Source organism: Labrus bergylta, chromosome 6 (genome assembly GCF_963930695.1).
Source record: "Labrus bergylta chromosome 6, fLabBer1.1, whole genome shotgun sequence".
Classification (NCBI taxonomy): domain Eukaryota; kingdom Metazoa; phylum Chordata; class Actinopteri; order Labriformes; family Labridae; genus Labrus; species Labrus bergylta.
In genome coordinates this window covers 11,595,562-11,620,102 of record NC_089200.1, presented here as the reverse complement: position 1 = coordinate 11,620,102, position 24,541 = coordinate 11,595,562, and the positions used below count along the sequence as shown (strand labels likewise).

Here is a 24,541-nt window from a genome sequence, read left to right as displayed (position 1 = left end):
ACACAAACATAGAAGAACACACATTAAAACATTTTTTTTAAACAATATTACAAAAATGTTCAATTCTTTAATGTATTTCTTCTTGTTTAATATTGTATTATTTTGATTTTTTTCTGTCATATTCAGTTTACTGATATAACAGTGGTAATAATGAACTGTGAACAAGTGGTGAATAAACAAGTTGTATAATATAGCCTAGGCTATAGTCTACCATTGTGGACTTTTTGTATTATTATTTGATGCTTTAGCAAAATTTTCAGTTTTACAGTTTTACATTCATGCCAACAAAGCTTATTAAATTGAAATTGAATGAAATAAAAACAATAGGAGATAAATGAATATGCCTACATCAAGGAAAAATAAACTCACCATAACAGGTTACATTTGAATAGGCCTACTAGTTATAAAAATAGACTTCTATTAAGGTGGATATGAGTTTAGATGCATGTGCACCTTCTGGAGTGGATTTGCAGAAGTCACGTGCAAAGTTGAAGCACGAGCAGATCAGACAGCAGTTTGATTAAGACTGCCTTTGAATGTAAAAGTTCACTCTTGGACGGAAGTGAGTTGTTAAAAATGGTTCGCCTACTGCTTTCGATTCGGAAATATGTAATTTCTTTGAAACTGAACGAGTACGCTGTAGGAAAATATCTGAAATGAAAAATAGTTTGTCCATTGTCCGCATTGTCACCGCTTCAAGTGTGTCTGGTTGGCAGCCAATTGCAGATTACTTCTTAAGCACTTTATTGTCTCACGACATCATCCAACGCTCCCCCAGCAGCCTGCAGCAAAGTACAATGCCCTGACCACATCTTACGCACATGTCAGGGAAGCTCATCTTCATCAGGATTCTCTTTCTCTCCTTTTACTTTAAGTCTTTGTGTTGGTCTTTCAGTTCACTCTCGTGGCTGTGTGGACTCCAAGGTATTGGAACTCCTCTTCTATTTATCAAAGCAATTATTCTAATATTTAAATATAACTCCCTAATATTAGTTAGCCTTCTGTTTGTGCGCTGAGATTTCTGTACCTCTACTTTTCCCCTCCCACTGCTCAGAATTGTAAATGGGCTTGAGGAGGAGGAGGGAGGGTGTGGGGGTGGTTAGCGCCACGCTTAATGCTCTTTTTTTTTTATGTGTGATGGAGGCTCTTGATGGTGCTCCTGCAGCAGGAGAAGTGTGCATCAAGTGGATCTGTTGTTGACAACAGATGAGCATGCAGAGGCAGATTCAGAAGCACAGAGATCCGTGCATGACGAGACCTCAACACAACGAGCAGGATGATTTCCCGGCACGATTATGGATGTAACACGCTGCTATTATAACTTTGAATTACTTGCAAGGACAATCCTCATCACATCATTGTTTGTGATAAATGGTAAGTAATTGTTTTTTTCCCCTCGGGGCTTTTGCTGAGTTTCAACTATTGATGATGGGAAATTCAGCTTTTGTTTGTGAATGAGATATTTTGGCTCAGCTCAGCAATCACCTCTCAAACAGCTCTTCATATTTGACTCAGATTGACTGATGAATCATTAATTTGACCTATGAGTGTTAAAAATCTGCATACATCACTAAAAGTATTCAAAACCATACTAGAGTAAATCTTACTTAAAACACTACAATTTATTATTAGATTTAGTTTTAAACCTAAAGAGTCAAAACTTCAAGTACTTTTAAAAATCAAATAACCATCTGATTTGTATGGACCTATGTTGGCAATTGGGCAGCTGTGGCAGAGGTACCAGGGTTTCCTCTTATCAAAAGGTCAGAAGTTTCATCCTTGTATTCTACAGTTCACTTGTCTTTCGGCAAAACACAAACCTTCAAATTGCTAATGAAGAAACGTTTTTTCACAAATTAGATTAGTTTCTGATAGGCTACATGGCACTTTGTACTGCAGCCTCACTGGCTCTTGACGGTAGTCATTTAACATACATCTATAGTATTTTTCTTCAAATGCCATAGAGAAAATGATACCAGCTCTAAGCTCTCAGGAGTAAAGTCGCATCTTTCTCTTAAAGGAGCTATCTCAAAAAGCCAGCTCTTTTGATATCAGCACATCAGTAACAACTAATCTTAACACAGAATCCCAGTTTAGTAGGAGATCTAAACTGGGAGTCAAGTAGGAGATCATTTGTAGGAACAAACTAATTTAGTATGTTGTATTTTATCCAACACTTTTGTTTAATGGATACTTTTCTTCTTGCAAAGAAACAGATGAGTTATAAATGGACACCAGTTTGTGTGTTTTGAACTCAAGTGTAGAAATGCATTTTAACCACTCCGTGCTTGGAATATCAATTAACACTATGAGATGACATCATTGCCTATAGTGATGTCTTCACATTTTTCTTTGGACTGAACAATGACGAAAAGAGATTTAATTGCTAGGGGGGCAGAGTAGTGACCCATGTGGGGGATGTGAGTATTGGGAGGGAGTACAGGGGTGTGTGGATAAGTAATAGAACAATAACGGGGGGGGTGCACTATATTACTCTTTAAGCCTACTGAACAGCCAGAAATAACACATCTTCTTATCACCGCTGAAACAAACAGACAGATACAACATGCATCAGTCCAGAGGTGTTGTCAGGTGCCGCACATGTGCCATTGGAGGGCCTCCAGATAGGACCAAACAAAGACCCTTAGAAGTGATTTGCATATGAAAAGAGCCTTACATGCTGTGGGAGGGGATGTGTGGTTGGCTGGAGATGTGTCCCAAATAGGCAACAGGCCTGGGCTCTGAATCCTCATAAATCTGCCTCTCGGGATATTGAACGACCACCTGTTAAAAAACGTAACATTAGTAGTCATCTATTTTTGTTCCTCAATGAAAAAACAGTCCTTGTTTTTTTTATTGTTACCAAAAACTGCTGCAAAACATTCCTCTAATCTAATCCTTATTTACTGACTGATCAGTGTTCTATTGAGAGTCCTTATATTGGCATATGGCCAGAGCATCATTACTGATTCCCATGATCTCCATTGCAACCCCCCCAGACCCTCGCCCCATACCTCCAAGTCCAAGTCTAGACATGCATAAGCTGCTCCTGCCCACTGTCTGTGTTATAATATATATTATTTGACCTCCACCAATGACATAAGACTGCTGCCTGAGTTGTTGAAGATGGCGCAACAAGTGTAATTGCACTCTTCTCCGTCCTTTTAGTCCGCACTCAGCCTGATTGCACTCTTCAGTCATGATTACGCTGTGATGTTAGCATCTGTGAGGAAGATTGTTGGAATAAATCTATATCAGTTTGGTGTCATTTGTGGCCCCCGGCTTCATAATGATGTAGACGCATCTTGCGAACCACACTTGATCCATGCATCCAGTATCCATGTATTGGTTTTAAGGCTTTTAGAGAAGTGCTGTCTGATTATCATCTGATTGAAGTAACACTCCTGCTGCTTATTTAATCTCCTTTATGTGACATCATTCTTATGTGTCACCTCCTACATGTATCATGGATTACAGGAATCACAGCTGAGCTGGTCCCATTCTTTTTTTTAAATGGTTTCCACCATGTTTGAAGGGTTGTCTTGAGGTAGACATGATATAGGCTTTGAGAGCCCTGCAGAGTTTTGGTTTTTGGATCAAAAAGAAACTGTTTAACTCTTTAATCAACTGGAGGGTAAAGCTTTATTAAATGATGATGTGCCACTGATGATGACACTGCTCAGGAATATAAGAACTTTGTTTTAATTGAAAAGATATCACATTCACCAAGGTGGATTATGGAGGCTAAATACAACATTAAGAATATGTCTATCAGTTGTTCTGGTGGGTAATGAATAATATTCAACTGCCTGTTTCTACAAAATAACTTAATTGGAGCGATGGAGAGACCCAGATGCATAATGCGTTGGGTATTGTCCTACTGCTTTGATGATTTTATGAGTGAAAGAAACAGCGGTCGAGCATGATGGTGTTGAAGAGGTTGAAGATATTTTCATCGTAAAATGTCCTTTGACATTTGAGAAATGTGCTTTCAGGTTTATAGAAAATCACATTCTACAGCTGTAGTACACACCATCGCCTGAGTCGGTGCTTAGCAACATAGGCATACAAAGAGTAAGGAACAAACATTTTCTTCATTGTGTAAACAGACGCCTTAAACACAATTGTACTTGTAATATTTAAGAATATAATAAATGTCATATTAGATGTTTGTACGCTGCATTAATGCTATGTTATATTATTGTATACATACAACTGTGTGATGAAACTTAGTAGTGTAAAAAGTTCAATTTTGCCACAATTAAACACACAATTGCTCACACCGATGAAGTCACAGACAGTTGTTGCTGGTACGGATTAAGTGCTGATCCTCTAATTAGTATGTATAGCACGGCTGAAATGAGACGTAACACTAGAGCTGTGGCAGGGTGCGTTTAATGTCCTGCTGATTAAAACACACCATGAAGTGTTAAAGAACATAATGCCTCAAATCTTTGGTCGGATGCAGTCACCATGGAAATAGATTGAAAGCTGAAAGAAAACAGTGGAATTGTTTACCATCACAGCCGGCCATGGCGCCTGGAGAGCCCCTTTAATCTGAGGCCCTTGTGCTTAGCTGAGTGGGTTTTTTTAAAATGACAGTTATTAATAACAATATATGTATTTGAAGTGTTTGAGCTGTGGTGCAAGTTTATCTGTCAAATAAAAAAAGGACTGCAGAAAAATAAATACATGATTTACAATTTTGTAATAAACTAACTTCTTATATTGTTCCCCAATATGAATACAAATTGAGTTACTGTTTCTCTAAATGGCAACTGTCCTATTATATTCAAATGATAAAACAATTTATAATTTCAGTAGGGAAATTAAATTAAGGGGATTCTGTAGCTTTCCAACATTTCTAGAATTCAATTGAACCAACTTTTTTAACTAAATATCATTGACACTTTATCTGTAATTTTTACAGTAATGTAGATACATACAGATGGTATAAAATGAATGCATTTTATCATAAGTACCCACAATAAGTAAACTCAATTCTATTTCAAGTCTTAAGAGTAAGTATAAGTGGCAGGGTCATTTTTCTTTATCAAGATGGATGAAAATAATGTTTTTGCTCTAAATGTATGGCAAATGTTCTGTGTGCTGTGATACTGATCTTTCAAAATGTGAAACACTCTTCATAGGTGTATGTCCTCAAACGCCATCCACAGAGGACCTGTGCTCTCCAAACCCGTGCCAAAACAGGGCGATATGCAGGATTCGCGGGGACGGCTACTCGTGCTTCTGCGTGCCGGGCTTCCAGGGCGCTCATTGTCAGATCGATGTGAACGAGTGCGTTTCACAGCCCTGCAGGAACGGAGCCACCTGTGTGGACAGAGTGGGCACGTTCTCCTGCCTGTGTCCTCGGGGGTTCACTGGTGAGTACCGAGAAAAGTGTCGGGTTTCCCGAGAGCATCTTAAGTGTGAGATTAAATCTTAAAAATAACAAATGGTGTGATTAAAAGATATTCATGTGATGGAAGTATTTCTAGCCAGTGTTTAGACATGGAAATAATGTGCTTTACAATAAAACACACAACAATTAAGTGTTTACTTGTGAGGTGGAAACAGTTAGGAGGTTCCTGCTTGAGGATCTCAGGCGGCGTATTGGCTGATTTTCTTTTACACTAAGAGTAATAATTATCAAATGGTTTGATCACTGATCCTCCAGGTTACCCAAGGCCTCCTGTGTCATTCTTTAACATCTTGTGTACATTTCAAGTGCCTTTTAAGTATGGATACACATCACAGACATCTTAGCAACTAGTATTTTAATCAAATTTGGTTCACAGCACATCCATGAGCTGATGAACCCTACTTACTTTTTCCCCCCTAAATTTTTTCTCAAGGGTAAAAAAAAAAGCTAAATCTCTCAACAGCTGAAAAATAAATGTTTTATAAATTCATCTCAAATCACAATGAATACCTGAGCTCCAACTGTACTTTGCAGAGGTTAATGTGAGCATGCTAACACACTAAACTAGTATCACAACATGCTAAACATTATTCCTGCTTCCTATGCATACCAGAGTTCTCGTTGTGACTTTGGGTCTGTTTGCAGTTAGCTTTGAAGCAGTCATCACGGCTCTTCCTTTGAGTGCAACCTAAAAGTGAGGCGTGGGATGGCTGTAGGTTCTTGTTTTCATGTAAGGACACAGTATGACTTGTGATTATTTTAAAGTCGTCTGAAGTAGGAAATCATTTCTGCAACACCTGCAGAAGGCTCTCTGTGCGATGAAAAAAACAGTCCAAACAACAACTGACACACAAAAAAAAGCTTTGTTCATGTTTGCTCCCTGCCCTCACGCTGTGTAGCTCTCTCCCTTGCCTTCTGACATCTGCACTGCTTTGATGTTCACAGGGCCCACTTGTGTGCTCGAGATTGATGAGTGTCAATCACAGCCATGTCTCAATGGCGGCAGTTGCCATGACTATGTCGGTGGCTTCAGTTGCACCTGCCTGCCCGGTTTCCAAGGACACCAATGCGAAATAAACATCAATGAGTGCCAAGAGCAGCCATGCCAAAACGGGGGTCATTGTATAGATGGGGTGAATGAGTAAGTAGTCCAGCACCTCCTGCAGGATACACAGTTTAGAGAAGCACAAGTGTAAAGTATAATACAGATTTATGAAATAATTCAGTTTTATCACAAGTAAACATACACTTGATAAACCCACTCTTGATGTTTCTGAATCCTCTACCGTCTCAGTTTCAGCTGTGACTGCTCACATACAGCCTTCACTGGCAAACACTGCGAGACACCACTACCACCATGTCAGTCTGAACCCTGCTTCAACAGCGCCATCTGTGAGGATAACCAGGGTAACTACAGCTGTGAATGCTGGCCAGGTAAATGAAGCCCCTAATGAGTGAATCACTTTTGGAGTTTATAAAGGAGATATTTGAAGGTCAATAGACACAAGTGTTTATAATGAAGGTAGAGAACAGATGAATGTAGTGGTGAAATAAGACTAACTATACCCTACTGTTTATACTGTGTTTATTTGTGTGTCTATATGAATTGGATCGTATTTAAACACAAACTAAGGCTGAATAATAATGTACTAAGCAATTTATTTCCATTAGAAACAGCATCTGCTTCCTTGTTTAAGGGTTCGAGGGGCGTCAGTGTGACATCGACATCAGTGAGTGTGACAGCGCCCCCTGCATGAATGGAGGACGCTGCATTGAGAGGTCGTGGCAGGCTCTGTATGGCAGCGAGCCTCTGCTGCCTGAACACTATGACCCACAGCATGCTGCAGGCTACATCTGCAGCTGTCCTCCAGGAAAAACAGGTAATTTATTCCCCATAACAAGGTGGAATTCATTATGTGCTACACGGGTCTCCGGTGATGGTTTTACATACAGTTGTAGCTTGATTCCACTTTGTTGAGCTGTTTGTAGAGACTTGTCTTCTTCACTGTGGGACACTTAAATTCACCATACGTAGTTGTTTTGTATCATAACAATAAACAGTGTGTCCTGTCAAATATCTGGTCAAGGGTCTGCAGATTACTATTCAAGCAACATCAGGGTGGGCAAGTACATTTAAAACTATGACTCCAATTATGTTAGAAGATATGAAGCCTACTTTGAATTTTACATCCAGGCGCTCATTGTAAACAGTCTTTTCTCCCATATCTTTTGAGGAAATAAAGGTTCAAATCAGCCAAATCAGAAAATCACTGTTACTTATTGGTTTCCTCAAATCGTTTGAGTTGCACTTTAGGTAGAACATTCAGCATTTATTTTAAAATCTCAACCTGAATGGGCAGGCAAAATGGCAATAGTCCCAGACATAGTGCATAGAACTAACTAAATTAAAAAGAAGTCATTTTATCAAGTGACATAAACGACTGACTGAAGTGAAGGTTTCTTTGTCCAGAAATTTCCAATACTGATCATTTTATAATAAGGTTTGATAACAAGGTCGACTTGTGTTAATCTTAAATTAAACCTTTACTATCAGACAGTTTTGGTATTTTCTGATTTTGGCACTTTCTAGTGGAAGATTGTTTTTAATTCAAAGAAATGAATGATGCTATAATCACAAAAGTACATGTATTACCTTTAATCTGTGTCTGACTGTAAGGCTGTTTTCATGTCACCACTGTAATGGATGTGTAATGCCTGAGTGAGAGGACTGTGGGACTCCTGGAGCCGTCTATTACTTAAATGACTAGGTAGCTGGAGGAAATGTGGTCTATAGGTAATATAAATGATAATACTCCACCTAACAACAATCACAGTATACTGTTGGTGCATTGACGTCCAGGGAGACTTTGTTTTGTTAAAAGTTTGTTACATAAGATTATTTTCTTCTGTTGCAAAAGCAGCAAATACTACTTTTCCTGCTTACACAAGACTTGATCTAGCTGTGAAGGTAAGACTGTGAGCTGCTGCCTGCTGAGAATTGGGTTCTAAAAACTGACACTCTGCCAGTCGCAGTGGCAATGACTCAGTAAGGTGGCCAAATAGCATTAGTCTAATCCCCAGGATCTGGCTTTGCCGGCCTCCTGACTGGAGCCACTTACGGAGCCCTACGCTGTTGTAGAGAAGTAGACAAGGAGCAGACCTGCAGTTGGATGGCCTATACAAACATAAAATAATATGATGCAGTTCGACAAGTTCGGGTATAACTTGTGGGAAAACGTGACGGCATGATGTGGACACCTGCTCCATGGATTTGGGGGATTTTGTTGCTTAGAACAGGTAACCTTAGACTTGTATAACTAGATATCTAATATGGGTGTTATATAATATGCATTCATTTCTGGTGATCTTTGTCATTTTCCTCCAACCATGTAAAACGTAATGACTTAATAGCTAACTGAAGTACATCGCAGCCATATTACACCTGTTGTTACAGTTTTCTACATGTTCTGTGTTGTTGTCTAAAACATAAAGTTGTTGTTCCACATGAAAAAGTGTTTAAGTGCAAACTTTGGGTGCTTTGGGTGCTGGGTGATTACATTTTCAGCATAGCAACGCATGAAAAGATTTCTGCTGATAAACAACAGAGTTTGTTAAAAGGATAATGCATTGACCCTTAATTTGGCTGTAGTGGAAAGTAAAACACATAGACCTGGGTTTAGTATCTGTAGTTTAACTTGAAGATTGGCATACTTGATTTTACATGAGTATCAGAGGAGGTCATGTTCTACACACTATTCTGAAGTCCAAATTGAGATTTCAATTAACAGTAAACATACTAAACAAAATAATTAACACTGAGGAAAGAAATGGGTACATTTTCAGTATTTTTACCATTTGTAATCATTATGTATTTTAAGACATCCTAAACTAAAATAAGTGTAAAACGGGACTTTTTTGTTGTTAACATGCCGTTAGAAAGTCCATTGCTAACAAAACAGTTGAACAATGAATAATGTGATTATTCCCTCTTTAGCGGAAAGAATTAAAAAAACAGTCCATAGTTCTTTATTTACATTTGCAGTTGTGTTTTTACATCATTTAATAATAGTAGAAGCAACTTTTAAAGGGGGTTGTTTCTTCTTCTGGCAGGAAAAAAACAGTTGTGTGACTTCATTCTATCTCTTGTGTTTCCAGGTTTCCTCTGCGAGGAGCTGATAAACCATTGTGACCCTAGTCCATGCCAGAATGGGGGCAGGTGTGAGAGCGACACTGGAGGTTACATTTGTCATTGCCTCATCCAGCGTCATAATGGCTTCTTGTATGGGGGTGTAAACTGTGACGTGAGGCTGGTGGGCTGTGAGGGACATGAATGTCAGAACCAGGGCTCCTGCTCCCCTTTCCTGTTGGATGGGACTCATGGATACACCTGCTCATGCTCACCCGGGTACACTGGACCCCTCTGTAAAACCCCTACCACTTTCTCCTTTGAACGCAAAGGCTATCTGCTCCTACAGAGCCCCCTGGTGGACACCGAGATGTCCTGCAACATCACCCTAAGCTTTAAGACTGTTCTGCCTAGAGCCATGTTGTTCCAGAGGAACAGCAGGGGGCTCCTGCTGAGCCTGGAGCTGGATGAAGGACAGCTTCAGCTCACGCTGTCGAAGGAGGCCTCTACAGAAAGCCCGATCCAGCTCCTGGAGCTTCCTCACAACGTCACAGATGGAGAGTGGCATTCTGTAGAGGCTGTGCTTGGGAACTGGGTGCTCACTCTGAAACTCTTGGATGATTCAGGGAGCTGTGGGAGCCAGTTGTGCCACAAGGAGGCCGCGGTCCAAACCACCCTGGCAGGGCTGGCGTCGCCTCCTCAGAACACTTTCATTGGAGGAGTGCTTCAGGACTCAGATGGCCCCAGTGAAGGTGCCCCGCTCCCAGCATTCATTGGCTGCATGCGTGATGTGTTTGTGGACTGGCAGCTGGTCGTCCCTGAGGAGTGGCTGAGCGACTCTGCTGTTAATGTGTCCCCGGGCTGCAGCCACAGGGACCACTGCCTGGATGTGCCTTGCCAAAACAGAGGAGAGTGTGTCAACCTGTGGCAGAGCTACCAGTGCCGCTGTCCAAGGCCTTACGAGGGGCAGGACTGTGAGGAGGGTACGTCTACAACTGGGAAATAATACATTTCCAACTGAGAATTTGAATTTCAAAAAGCAGTAACAGTGAAAAAAGTTAGAAGCATGGGTTTAAAAATCTGCTAGTTTGACTGGTTGGTTAGTTGGCAGTTGCCTACACATCCAAAAAAAATTAAAATTTCGATATAGGTAATCACCAAAATCAAGCATTCATCAGAGTCTAATTCGATATCAAATTTGATCAGAGGGATTCTCACCTATTTCTTTCAAGTGGGTCATTTGGAAACATTCACTGTGGTCAAGTGTAAAAGAAGATAAGGTGTTAAAGGTTGAGGCCAATCAAAAGTCACAGCGATCCTCTTACTGTATCTGACGTGCTGGATTAAGTATCTAAGAGAATCTATTTCGGAAATACACAGAACATGCATGTGATTAATATAGAATCGCCTAGGCTTTCACCGACACACTGGAAAGAAATGAGAGTAGAATGAAAGAGAAATAGTTTTGGATTGTCCCTCAAGTTTCTCCTCAGAGCATCAAATCATTTTGTTCTGCCCCAGAGGACATCTGTAGCCTCTACTAAAGCAGATTACTTATCACAGCGTCTGAAGGCACACACATTTATTCACATGTGCACAGAGACACACACATTCACACTTGAACATCCACACAGCCACATAGGAGCTTTGTTATCCACATCGGAAAGTGTTGACGCGGAAGTTTAAAGAACATGTGGGATGGTGGCTGCTGAAATATCATCTTTCTGTCCTTGTTGTTCTATGAAGCTTAGCCAAAACTGATCAAATCTTTTTTTGAGTTAGTTCTTGGAGCTAAACAGTTTTTCTTAATCCAAGCAAATATCTGCAAACATATTTTGCTGCCTTATCTTGGTCTGAGCGACAGTTTCACTCCAAAATGGATTATTTTGTAAAAATGGAAACTTATAAAAACGGGATTAAGGATTATTTTATCAGTCAATGGATGTATCGTTGTTTAACGCTGTAATGTGTTTTATGCTACTGTCATGGTCAGGACTTCATTGCAAAAGGGACTTTATTTTCTCAGTGTAAATATTTTCTGGCAAAATAAAGATAAAATAGCAAACATTAATGCAAAATGATTACGTTTGCAAACCAATTAAAACAATTTCAACATCTAGAAAACAATTCCAAATTGCAGGACAAGAGCTGAAATATTTTTTTTAAATGTTTCCTTGCTTAAATATTTTTGTCTCATTTGGTATATTTTTTCCTTTTTTACAGAACATGTGACTGCACGCTTTGGAAACGAGGACTCACAAAGTTATGCAGCGTTCACTATCACGGATGACCTCAGTCACAACCTCTCTGTCTCGCTCTTTGTGCGTACACGGAGACACAACGGACTCCTCCTGGCGCTCGCCAACAGCAGCAGCCAGTACCTGCACATGTGGCTGGAGGATGGCAGGGTCACCGTCCAGCTTGATAACTTTGAGAGCCTGAAGGCAGAGGGTGCTATCGATGATGGCGAAGTCCACTTTGTGAGGGTAGAGATGGAGAAGGATCGTATAACTCTGTATGTAGCAGCTGAGAAACAGGGGCATGTAGAAGGCAGGACGGTCAAGGTTCAAGCAGGAGACACTGTGTACGTGGGGGGTCTGTTGGAGAGCAGGACCACTTCAGTGTTTGGTGGATACTTTAAAGGCTGCATTCAGGATTTGAGGATCAACGACAGGAGGCTGCAGTTCTTCTGGTTGGACACCTCAGTGAAAGCTTTTCCTCTGGAGCTCATGGTAAATGTGACCTCTGGGTGCTCGGGGGACAACGCCTGCAGTGTGAGTAAAAAAAACATTTTATTTTCCGCTTACAGCATCTCTATTTATTTTGATTCAGGGCATACAGCTGTAGTTAAGAACTGAAATATACATACAGCACTTAATAGTCATATTTCATTTTTATTTTAAGGAAATTAAAAGTTAGCCCCTTACCATTTTGTCATCCTCAGAGAAACCCTTGTCTGAACGGCGGCTTGTGCTACTCTACGTGGGATGACTTCGCCTGCACCTGCCCGCTTAGGACAGCAGGGCGGCGCTGTGAGGAGGTCAGGTGGTGTGAACTGTCACCCTGCCCCATGGATGCAGAGTGCAGGATGCTCAACCAGGGATATGAGTGTAAGTGGCATCCAGGATTTGAGTGAATAACCCCCCCCCCTGCCCAAACACACACACTCAACAAAATAATAAAAATTACAACAACAATATTAACAAAAACAACAACATGGCAGTTGTCATCTCCTATAAAACAAAGTAGATTTTTTTCTCAAGGTAACAGGTAAACAAAAAGCTATTTGGTGTGTTACTAGAACTTGTTTGTGGATTTGACTCAATTGGTCACTATGTAACAAAGTGATACAACATGCTCAAACATTTACTGGCCTCAATCCGTCCACAAAGTATACTGTGGGTCCTTTGTAAAGCAGGATTGGCCTGAAGCCAGCTTATCCTTTTTTGCTGGGATTAGTGCGGTGTTGCCCGTCTGTCCTGTAAGCCACCCCATGTTCAGTGATTAACTCTTTAAGCATAGTCGCTCTTCACGATGACGGTCCTCATCCAATTTCCGAAAAGGATTGTAAGGTTATCAAACAGGTAAAGGCCCCATTGCTGTAACGCCTCCTGTATTTGTCATCTTTGAATCAGAGATAAGTGCTGTTGTTTTATTCCTAGTTGTTTTTTCATGCTTAAAATCAGAGCTTGGTTCACTATTTTTCTCTCTTATCTGGTAGGCTACTCCAATGCAACCTTCCTGAATGAAAGCACAGTGTTGTCCTACCAGGGAAATGGACAAATATCCCGAAATCTGACCAACCTCTCTCTAAACCTACGCACACGGAAGCGTAACGTCGCTATTCTCCACGCACAGAACGGCTCAGCATTCGTCACGCTCTCTGTTCAGGATGGTTTCCTCTCTATGGAGCTTCAAAGCACAGCTGGAGAAAACAATGGAGAAGAGAAGGAAAGCGGAGGGGGGCCAGATGTGTCTACAGTCAGTCTGAGCAGCAGGAGGACTGTGAGTGACGGTGAGTGGCACAGCGTCCAGCTGTTCATGGCAGCACCGTGGGCGCTGACCTCCCGCTGGACTCTGGTGCTGGATGAAGAAATAGAAGAAGCCAGCACCTCCAGGAGAAAAGGGGGCAACCTGGATTTCCTCAGGCAGGACGTGGATATATTTGTAGGCGGCTTTGCCCCTAAAGCTGGCTGGACCCTTGTTGGCTGTCTGGGCACAGTAGAGTTAGGTGGCATCGCCCTGCCTTACTTGAGCTCCTCTGATGTAAACCTCCCACGCCTGCAGGAGGAGCAGTTCATCCAGACATCACTAAATCAGCCACTTCTTGGGTGCAGCGGGGCCCCATTGTGTGAGCCCAACCCCTGTCTGAACGGAGGGGAGTGCCAGGACCTGTTCAACACCTACAACTGCAGCTGTGCTGAGGGCTGGGCCGGTCGACGCTGTGACTTCTACACCAACACCTGTGCTTCAAATCCCTGCGTTCATGGTAACTGCAGCGTGAGCGGGCTGAGCTACGAGTGCACCTGTGACTTCGGGTACGCGGGTGTGCACTGTGAGGAGGAGGTGGATATGTGCGAAAACCACGTGTGTGCACATGGGGGCACTTGTCTGCATGGACCAGACAGGTACGCCTGCCTCTGCGCTGAAAACTACACTGGACCCCTCTGCAAGTAAGTCTGTTTGAGAAAATGAAAAGACAGACGTGTCATAGCATATTATAAAGTGGATTAGTCATTTCCTCGTGAAAATGTGCAGAAGGCTTATAATATTTTATTGAATGAATCAATTCATTTTTATTTCTCACAGAAATTATCCTATCATACTTAACATACAGAGAAAAACTTAAATGTACGTACGGTCAGTCAGACAGACCGACAGGGAGAAGGGGGGGAGAAGCAAAAAAACTCAGGAATATATGTGAGGGGAAATGAATGCATACAGATGAGAGAAAGAAAAAAAGATGAGCCAGGAGTTCAGAGTATCAGTAACCCACGCAGTCTAAGCCTATAGCAGTAGAACTAGCTTTATCAAAAATGAAGATTTTGAAACTCGACCCCACGGCATAATAAAGAGACTGAGAAGATATGGGAAATGACCTGATTGAACAAACAGAGTATGGCCTGAGACTGCGAAAAGAAACATTAACACAAATATGGAACCCCACAATCTTTATACCAATTAAAGTGATCTGATTCTGCCTCCTGAATTAAACCTGCATCTTTAGCCCCCTAACATAACGTACCTCTACACGGACTTATGAAAGTTTGATATATAATTTATTCTTAAATAATTTATTTCAGATACAGCTGTTATAATGAGGAAGGATTGGAAAAGGAGAAAATATGTAAACATGATTGTAAAAATAGAAAATTCTGAAATAAAAAAAACTTAGTTAAAAAAACGAATGTTTTGAACCAACTCTTTGAAGTATATTGGTGTCTGCCTCCCTGACCCTGACTGGTCCATGATTCCAAATGAGGGGGGGGGTCTGATAATTGAAAGCTATACTTCAATGAGTTAGTTTAAGTCAGTAAAGTTAGTTTATGTATGTCTATCTTGTCTGTTCATGATTTACTGCCCATCCTGACTGTGACAAAGGGCTCTACCTCCCATACTACTCTTGGAGAAAAAGATGACTGAAGTTTTGAGAGCTTAGCTAGTTACTAAACATAGAATATGTAAATAAATGCTCCAAATTGCACAAACGTGGTACCACACCACAACACAAAAAGAAAAACCATTCACTGTAAATGTCTCCACATCTCCGCCTCTGTTCAACATTTCAACCTCGCCTGCAGCGAGCGCCTCAGATGCTGCATTTCTATTCTAGTGTCAGCCAGAAAAGGCCTCAGTCTGCTGTTGTGTCTCACTACACACGGCTCTCTGGTTCAGCGCCAGTTTCTTTCCTCTGTCATCCACCGTTTGCCTCAGAGAACCAGCAGGGGAACGCCTCTAACCATTTATCCTGTAAACACACAGCCTCTTGCATTTTGCCTCCTTTTGCACAAGGAAGAAATCTTTTGCAAGTGTCTCGCTAAGACAAGCTGCACATCTCCCTTTACTGGGAGCATCTAAGCTGCAAAGTTTTCATCAAAATGACTTCTTTTTGTTTGTGTCTCTTGTTTGTGTGTCTCTTTCTACCCACCTCTCCCCATCCTTCTTTATTCTATTCCTCTCCAGCGAACGCATTGAAGAAATACCATGGTACATTGTTGTCAGAAGTGTGTAAGTTGTTTTTTTTTCTATTTCTCTAGGTGTTTGCTATTTGTTTCCTGTTAGAAATCCGTCTCTCAAATGTCATGTACCATGTCTTCTGTTTTGGTCTTCAACTGCATGCAACAAAATGCCAAGCAAAGCTAATATTATGGCTTCCTGTGACACCTCTTGTCTTAAAACAGGATACAAATTGTTTCCAGTGAGTGACAGCTGTAGTTCAAAATGATTCCTGGCATCTAAATTAAAACTTTACCCGTCGAAATTGCACACTTTCTAAAAGAGAAAAGCCTGCATTTTGTAAACAATGAGGGATGAGTTTCAAGAGATACATAACATTTTGGAACAGAGCTGCTGTGCTTCAGGCAAATTAAATACTTATAGAGGGCAAAGAGAAATGCTTAGCCTTTTCATTCCTGTACTTGGGATTTGATGTCCTGCTGTTGGTTGGTTGCCAGAGGTCTTCAATCTTATTATCCTGTTCCCCTCCTAAGCCTATTTGTGTCCCCTGTGGGGAGTAGAACAATACAGATCCTGCCCGGCTGATTCCTCTGCTTCCAGCAGACATACACACGTCATACTCTGCTGCACAAGACCTTGTGAACCCCTCTAAGCTTTATGTTCAATTAAAAAAAAAAAAAAAAAACTTTAACACATATTTACCCTCTACATGTGTGAATGTCTTCCATCAGACGGCCTAAGCTGCCTGTGTCTGTGTGCGGTGATGACATCAGGAACTACACCTGCTTCAATGGAGGCAACTGCACGGAGCGAGAGCTGTCCTGTGACTGTCCACCTGGCTTCATTGGACACAGGTAGGGTAGATATACCAAATGAATCCAGAGCAGACTCAGGCACCAGAACACAATGGAGACAACTTCCTCCTCCTCCACATTCATTTTTTTTTTTTGCTCATTGGCTTAACAAAGGTTTTTGCTGTATATCCTGAAGCAACTTTTCTGTCAAAACGCAGTCTGACAGCAGTGCCTTGCATAAGTATTCAACCCTTTGAACTTTTAGCTACAAGTTCAAATGAAATGAATTAGGGTAATAGAGCAACCAAGCTGCAACCTCTGAGTTGTTTCTCTGTGACACTTTATTTTCTAATATGGCGACCATCATCAGTGAGCTTCAAAACTCCTCTTCAGTAACCGGTGGGTGACATCACTGAGACTACGTCCAGGTTTTATACACTTTATGGGACCAACACACAACAGATCATTTTAAAGGGGAGGGGGGATATCACATGGCATTCAAATTATTTACAAACTATATGAAAGCTTTGAGTGATTTGCTGTGAAGCCCTTCACGTCAAGGTTCAAGTAATGCCTTCAGGTTCAGTTGACACTTGTCTGCTTTGTGGACTGATCTTGATTGGTAGACAACCAGTAGAAAGCTACTTTAAATGGTAAATAAGTCTATTCAACATTCCAGCCTTTAATGCTGTAAAAAATGTGTAGAAGTGCAAGTTAGGGGAAGAAACTGAATATGCTATAAATGCTCCCTTCTTCGACTCAAACGTCTCTGTACGCCCTCTGATTCTGTGTCTGCAGGTGTGAACAGGAAGTGGATGAGTGCAAGTCAAACCCATGTCTAAACGGAGGCTACTGCCGCAACCTCATCAACAAGTTCGTGTGCGTGTGTGACATGAGCTACGCCGGAGACACGTGCCAGACGGACGTAAGCGATATTTACTTTTACGTGGCCGTGCTGCTGTGGCAGAACCTCTTCCAGCTTCTCTCCTACCTCATCCTCAGGCTGGACGATGAGCCAGAGATAGATTGGGGTGGAGAAGACTAAATGTGGGGGTGTGTGGTGTGCGTGTGTGTGTCTGAACTTGTCTTTGGGACCCCTTGATAATGGGGTTACACAGTTGAGTTTGCAAGTCTGTGTATGTGTATGGGATTATGATATATGAGACAAACAGAGCGGTCCCAAACAAAGCTCAGGGATCACAGGTATTCATGACTGCACACTGCACACAGGTTAACAGTTCCAAAGAGCTGTTTCTGTGCCTTAAAACGAGAAGTTTTAAATAAGAAGCACCTTATTTAATATAGATATTTATTTTTATTAAAGTATTATCCATCTTTAGGTAGAAATAGAGCAAAAATGCATTCATCTCTTTTGAAAGCAACACACACACACACACACACACACACACACACACACACACACACACACACACACACGTGTTTGCTCAATCATTGATTGTCTTCTTAAATGTAAATGTCACAAAAAGCTCAAAATTGCACATCACAACAAAGGGCCCAAAGAAAACCTTCATACTGCTTGATCTGACCGACCAGTTGAGAAATTCTATGACACACTTCTCCACTTTTGATGCAGTAAAGTATATTATGAAATATTAGTTATTTATAATGTTTCTCATTGAATGTTTCCTGTCTGAACTGGCTTTTGGGAGCTCTGTTCAGATAAATGTGAGAACTATCAAAAGAGCGTTGTAGTCACAAAGGCACCTAGAGGGGCTAGAAGACGACAGAATGCCTCACTTTGTTCCTGATGTGCGTTCAGAGCACCGTGCTGAAAGACTTGACTGCTGTGTGTGCTGTGTGTTTCTGTCTAGAGTGAGGCAGAGATATTTAAAGCCTGAAATCTCTGTGACTCAGCTTGAACATTAACCATGCTGCTGTGGTCAAACATGTCGTTAATCTCAAAATGATGGCAATCCGTTCTTCCTCATTGAGTTTACGTTTGTTGTCTCTATCGACAACAACCTTAGTCTCTAACTGTCTCTAACCTTAGCTCAGCTGACATCATGCTGGTTCATCCCCGTAGGACCATTATGTCTTGTTTTCCTTTCCTTTCTTAATCATATTCTGTCGTCATGTCTTTTGTCTCGGGTTAATTCCTGTCTCTGTCTTTGTTGTTGATTAATAAAAGAAAATCATATCAGCCTTTGTCTGTCTTCTGTCCTCTTTTTCATCTCTTTGCTGATTTTTCTCTTCCATAAACACACTGGTTTCATTTTCCCATTTCTTCCTTCCATTTTCTCTTCTGGACTACTTCAGCTAACTGTTTCCTAAGAAGTACAAATACTTATGACCTGCACATAAGAACAGTTTTCAGGTATCTGTACTTCACTTAAGTATACATTTTTTCTAATACCTTTTTACTTCTACCCGCCTAAATCTTAGAAAATATCTGTACTTTCTACTCCTTACGTTTTCAAAACAGGCTCTTAATAGTTAGGTTTTGATTCATTTCATTTTAGATTTTTTTGTGTGCTGCCTTTCCAACTTCTAGACTGATTTCCACCTAAATAGAGTAGTTTATCAATCAGTGTAACTTAAAAGACGAATTAAGGCAAAGCTGTCAAGAAAGGGTGACATTATCAATGTTAATAACTACATAACTGAGATATTATTTGATTGAAAGTAAGAATAATTTAGTTTAAAAGTCTCCAAAATAAAACATGAGGTTTGGATAACATTGCATGGACACATCTGTTAGAAATATCCTTCAGAGGGCTTTTTACTTCTATAGTAACCGTACAGTTAAGATCCATTACTTTTTCACTTTTACATGAGTGAATCAGTCCCTCTACTTCCTGCAGAGTCTAAGACTCCTTTTTTTTTTTTGCAGAATCCGTACCCTGACTTGGGTAAAGATTGTGTGCCGCCTCTGTATGTGCGTAAAGGATCAGACATGTTGAAGTCAGGTGGCCACCGTGGCGCCAAACATAGAGCTTTAATCTCTCTTAACAGGATGTAGTGTGCGTCGAGCCCAGAATAGCCCATATTTATAGACACACATGTAACTGCACACACACACACACACACACACACACACACACACACACACACACACACACACACACACACACACACACACACACACACACACACACACACACACACACACACACACACACACACACACACACACACACACACACACACCACACACACACACAGGGGCTCTGCCGTTTTGCTTTGTGCACAAAGCCAGGTTAAAAGGAATGATTTGTGACCTCAACCCCTGGGTCTTATGACCTGGGTATCAGTGCATACCTTTGTAAAGCTGTTGTAGCTGAATGGGAACAAACCTGTCAGAGGTCAGAGGCTGTTATAGCAGCAGATAAACACCATAGGCTGTGTAAAAAAATGGACGTAGCCACTGCCATTAGCTGCCTTTTGGAAGCCTAAGTAAGTCATTTTGTCACCATGTTGTTTGTTTGTTTGTTTTTTAGCTAGAAGTGAAAAATTTGACGTGATGGTGGGTCTGCAGATGCCAAGTTATCTTTGCTAAAGATTCTGTGTCTGTTGCAAATGTGTTAGCTGGTGATGATGAGAAAGTCACCAGAATGAGAATATAGTTGTGAGTTGTTGTTTATTTTATCAGACCGATGAAGCTTACAGAGATCATGGAAAGTCACAAACTCCCTGTTTGCTTGTCCACAATTGAAAATAATTGATCTTTTCATCACAATTGCCTGCTGTCTTTTCTGCTGAAAAAGCCAACAGAAATCCTGCTACAATATGTTGATGATTGTATAACAAATACAGTTCAAGCTGACATGCCAGTTATTGTGAGTGGAGGCTCATGCTTATTAGCTCTAATGTTAAAATTTCAGAATACTAACATAGTCACCAACAACGTGTGGGATTAGTGTCCTAGCACAGAAAGCCATGTTTATATTTGATATTTGAATGAAGAATCCCCAAGAAGTAACAACAACAGAAATATGGCGGAGAAGTTGAGTTAGGTGACCGAGTTAGCTGAGCTGATGTGAAGCAGACAGCTAGTGGCCTCCTTTTGTTATTCAAAGCAACCTCACCCTCCTTCCTTCCTTGTACAGTTTTTATCAATAGAATAAACACTCTATAAATCCAAAAGCCTAATTTTAACAGGCTATAAACTTAAATTTCGGATATTTATATGGTGCCTGATTGGGATTGACTCATTCTTGGAGCTAGCCTCTAGTGGCCAATAGAGGGACTGCAGTTTTGGGCACTTCTGTTTGGGCTTTATTTCTCAGACCCAGAGGTTGCTGTAGATTAACAAGTGGTTTTAATGTTAATATTTAACAAACTGTTTTCCATGTAACCAATATACACTTAATGTCCTAATTTGTACACCTGCCTCCTCCCTCGCATTGAATATTTTACAAGTCTGTATGCATGTGTGTGTATGTGTATGTGTGTCCTTAGCAAGCACAGGTATCCCTAATGGCAAGGAAAGAGTGGGAGGAAATGGGAAGCAGTTTTTCAGTGTCGGCACTGATGTGACCATCCTTTGAGAGTAAGACAAGCGGAGAGAGGAGGAGGAGGAAATGTGCTTTGCCAGCAAAAAAGCAGCATCTGGTGCTGAAGTGCAGTTTCAGCAGAGAGCTGGTGGCATTCACAGAGGTTCGGTGTGCTTCACAGAAACATATGAGGGCAGCTTATCTGGCACATATACACACACACACACACACACACACACACACACACACACACACACACACACACACACACACACACACACACTCATAGATACACACAAAGCAGGTTGATAGTGCTGACAGCAGCGAAGCATTGCTGCTGTCTCTCTCTCTCTCTCTCTCTCTCTCTCTATGTGCAGAGGCTTCAGGGTGGCCCTGCTGTGTACCTCAGAGACTGGTTAGTTAGACATCTCTGTGTCTGTGTGTGTATGTGAGTGTGGCAGTGGGTGACTGATGGCGGGTCCTGGCTGCAGGCTCCTCCGGCTCGCTTGTGTCACACTCGCTCTGACAGCCGAGTGTGCTGCAGTGACAGGTAAGCACTTTCCAGGAGTCAACAAAGAAGCTGCAGCGAGGGAAAAGAAAGTGTAATGTCGAGTTATTTTTTGCCTCAGGATACGGATGGTTGTATTTTTATTAGAATTATGTTTCCATGTTGATTGCTCAGTGTAAAGTTTGCTGACTTCTAAGACTTGTGTAACCTGACAAGTTGAGCCTTAGTTATGGAGATGTGTGTCAGCCAAAAAAATTGGAGTGTAACAGTGTGCTGTTGGTAACCTTGTAGCAGCCAATCAGAGCTTCACCACTGTCACACCAAGCAGAACTCCTGATGTAAGTGCTTCTACTGCTTCTCGTTGTCTGCTACTGGTTAATTCAATGATAACAATCATTCACCTGCTGTTGTACCAGGAGCTTTGATTCAACTTGATTCCCTGGGTTTGACTTGAGAGGTCAGGAATGTGTGTGTTTGCATGCTGGGTAATTTCTGGTTGTGAAGCTGTGTGTGTGATCGGTGTGTGATGATCAAAGTGCCGCAGGGCTTTGGTTGAAAACAAATCTTAACAGGCTTCACTAAAGAGAGGTGGAGCTGTTGTACAGAATATCAGCACGGCTTTGATTCTGTCACAGAGTATTGTCAAAGCCGTAGTGATTTTCAGTAAATCAGCAATATCTCTAGTGGGATATTGTTTCAGTTCCATACGCTTTCTAAACTACAGCAAAAAGTCACAAACCAAAACAAATAATTTTTTTTCCTATTAAGTTATTTATGTGGCTCCGCCCAACTTGACTTCAGTTTATCAGCAAGTTGTTGGCGGTTGCTTTGGTGACCTGTGTTATTTAGAAGTCTGACCAGTATGGACAAAGACTGCATTGCTGTAATGTTCGCTAACCATATTTAACAGATCTGAGGCAGAGTGATGCACACAGATCTAACTCCCAGTGCCATTGTACTCTATATCAGCACTAACAGAAAGCCTATGGTCCAATCAGATTACTGAGCAAGAACTGACTGTTGTATAAAAGTCATGAAAATGCTTCATGTAAAGCAGCGTCTCATTCTCATGGAAAAGAAATGTGTTCGTGTGTGTATGAAAATTTAAGGTGGGTTACTGATAGTGTATGTGTTAACAGAATCGTCAGCCAGCATCTTGCCAGTGTGTGTGTGTGTGTGTGCGATCCTCCACAGACTGAGCGTGCTCCATACAGCTTGCGGGTGGCTGCCGTGCTGGCACCGTGTCTGGTTGCCTTGGCGATAGTGGTGATGCTGGGGCTGGCTGCAGCCAAACTCAGAGAGAGGCGGCAGACGGAGGGAGTTCTCAGTCCCCAAGAACTCCAGGCTCCTGGTGGTTGCACTATACCTGCTGAGCTGGGAAACACATCCATCAGCACTCTGGCAGCCCGTGTGGAGCGGCTGGTGTAGTGAGGGGAGGAGAAGTGTGTGTGAGAGACAGAAATAAACATTGTGTCCTGTAGATAGAAGTTCTCTACACCAGATAAATAAATAAAAAATGATATTTCTGATTTTCTCGTCCCCTCCAGTTGACCTCTGGGGGTTTGTCCTCTGACCTCTTGCTGTCCGTCAGTCTGGCGTCTGTGGTCCTGCTGCTGGTTCTCATCTTCACCTCCATCGGCCTGGTGATGACGCTAAATCGGCGCGCCACCCACGGCACCTATAGTCCAAGTCGGCAGGAGAAGGAGGGCTCACGGGTGGAGATGTGGAGCATCATTCAACCGCCACCTGTTGAGAGACTCATATGAATGCGACTGATTAGCAGCTATTTAAGTATTGAGAGGCTAATGCTAGAAATACACTGGATATTAAAGTTATTTAAATTTGATTCCAGAAGTCCAAAGGTAAAGATATAAGTACGTAAAGACATTCTTGAACTCCGCAGAAGAATATCCGCTTTTAAATGTAGAATTCCGCTCACAGTGCCTCCATTTTTATTTACAGTTTTCTTTCTTCAGTTGCATAAGCACAAACTGGGAGATTGTATAAGATCTTGTGGTATCATTATCTGTATTTTAATTATCTTCCGGCAATGTTTTGCACCTTAAACCAGCATCCAGCACTACATCAATCTAAAAGAAAAGATTTCAGTTAAGTTCATACGTACATGTATTGAGTCTGTCACATTTTTGTGTGTGATCCATTCTCTCAGGATTGATGGACCAGGGAGTCAGTATGTGGGAGACAAAAACAATTGTCATCCAAAACAAGCAAAAGGAGTTAGATAATTTCCTTTAAAGAATTAGGTACACTTTTGGTCAGTAGTTTTCTTACTGTTATTAAATCCCACACAACTATTAGTCAATTCATCCTCATTGGTTTTCTACTGAAAAAAAGTATCTTAAAATGGGTTATAAATATGGTAATTTATTCTTAAAGATGCTCAGTTATTTCCTCAAACAGCGTTCTGTACTGTAGTTTTAACATGTTACCAAAACAGCATTAAATAATGATTTTGTTAGTGACTATAATTAGGTTTTAGCTAAACAGACAGAACGTGTCAGCAGTTTAATTGTGTTTTTTTCCAGAAACAAAAAGGTCAAAAGTCATGATATGACGGAAAAAAAAATTCCATCCACGTGTATCTTTTCCAGGATGATTCCTTCCATTTTTCCGTGTTGCTGGCAATATTGTGTTTTTTTTATTGAGGGAAACATTCCTACCAGATGTCCTCATTGACAGAATAAAGTCATTTCAGAGTCAGACTTCAGGAGGAGCTGAACTCTTTGACTAACTGAGAATAGTTTCTTACTAAAGTTTATTCTTTGATGACATGTGAGTAGTTTGGAAACACTGACTGTCTATACTGCTCTGTAATTTCAACTGTAGAGTGATGATGATTTGTTTATTTTTTTTTTAAACTGTGAATTTCATTTCTGCCTGCCATTTGGCACCTGTATATATAAATTGTTGGTTATTTAAGAACATGTTTTCAAGGTTTCTGTAGGAATAGTGAGGTGTTACTGTAATAAAAGATTTACATTAGTGTTTGCCAAATGTACGAGCCAATGCATCCACTGTATATTCACCTATTCAAGAAAA

The 24,541-nt window shown here is 41.2% G+C and overlaps 1 protein-coding gene across 2 annotated transcripts; it reads left to right on the top strand.

Moving 5' to 3' along the window:
• The first annotated feature begins 1,174 nt into the window (after positions 1 to 1,174).
• On the top strand, positions 1,175 to 24,484 carry crb1 (crumbs cell polarity complex component 1). Of its 2 annotated transcripts, XM_065955736.1 has the most exons (13): positions 1,175 to 1,374; positions 5,151 to 5,384; positions 6,368 to 6,563; positions 6,717 to 6,856; positions 7,120 to 7,302; positions 9,578 to 10,531; positions 11,772 to 12,322; positions 12,493 to 12,658; positions 13,270 to 14,221; positions 15,732 to 15,776; positions 16,457 to 16,579; positions 17,318 to 17,444; positions 23,029 to 24,484. In XM_065955736.1, exons 1-13 carry the CDS (start codon positions 1,296 to 1,298, stop codon positions 23,245 to 23,247), a joined length of 3,969 nt encoding a protein of 1,322 aa, XP_065811808.1. In that variant the 5' UTR covers positions 1,175 to 1,295; the 3' UTR covers positions 23,248 to 24,484. The 2 variants fall into 2 exon arrangements, with proteins under 2 accessions (XP_065811808.1, XP_065811809.1); XM_065955737.1 differs by lacking the exons at positions 1,175 to 1,374; positions 5,151 to 5,384; positions 6,368 to 6,563; positions 6,717 to 6,856; positions 7,120 to 7,302 and adding an exon at positions 8,537 to 8,719.
• Positions 24,485 to 24,541: the final 57 nt, after the last annotated feature.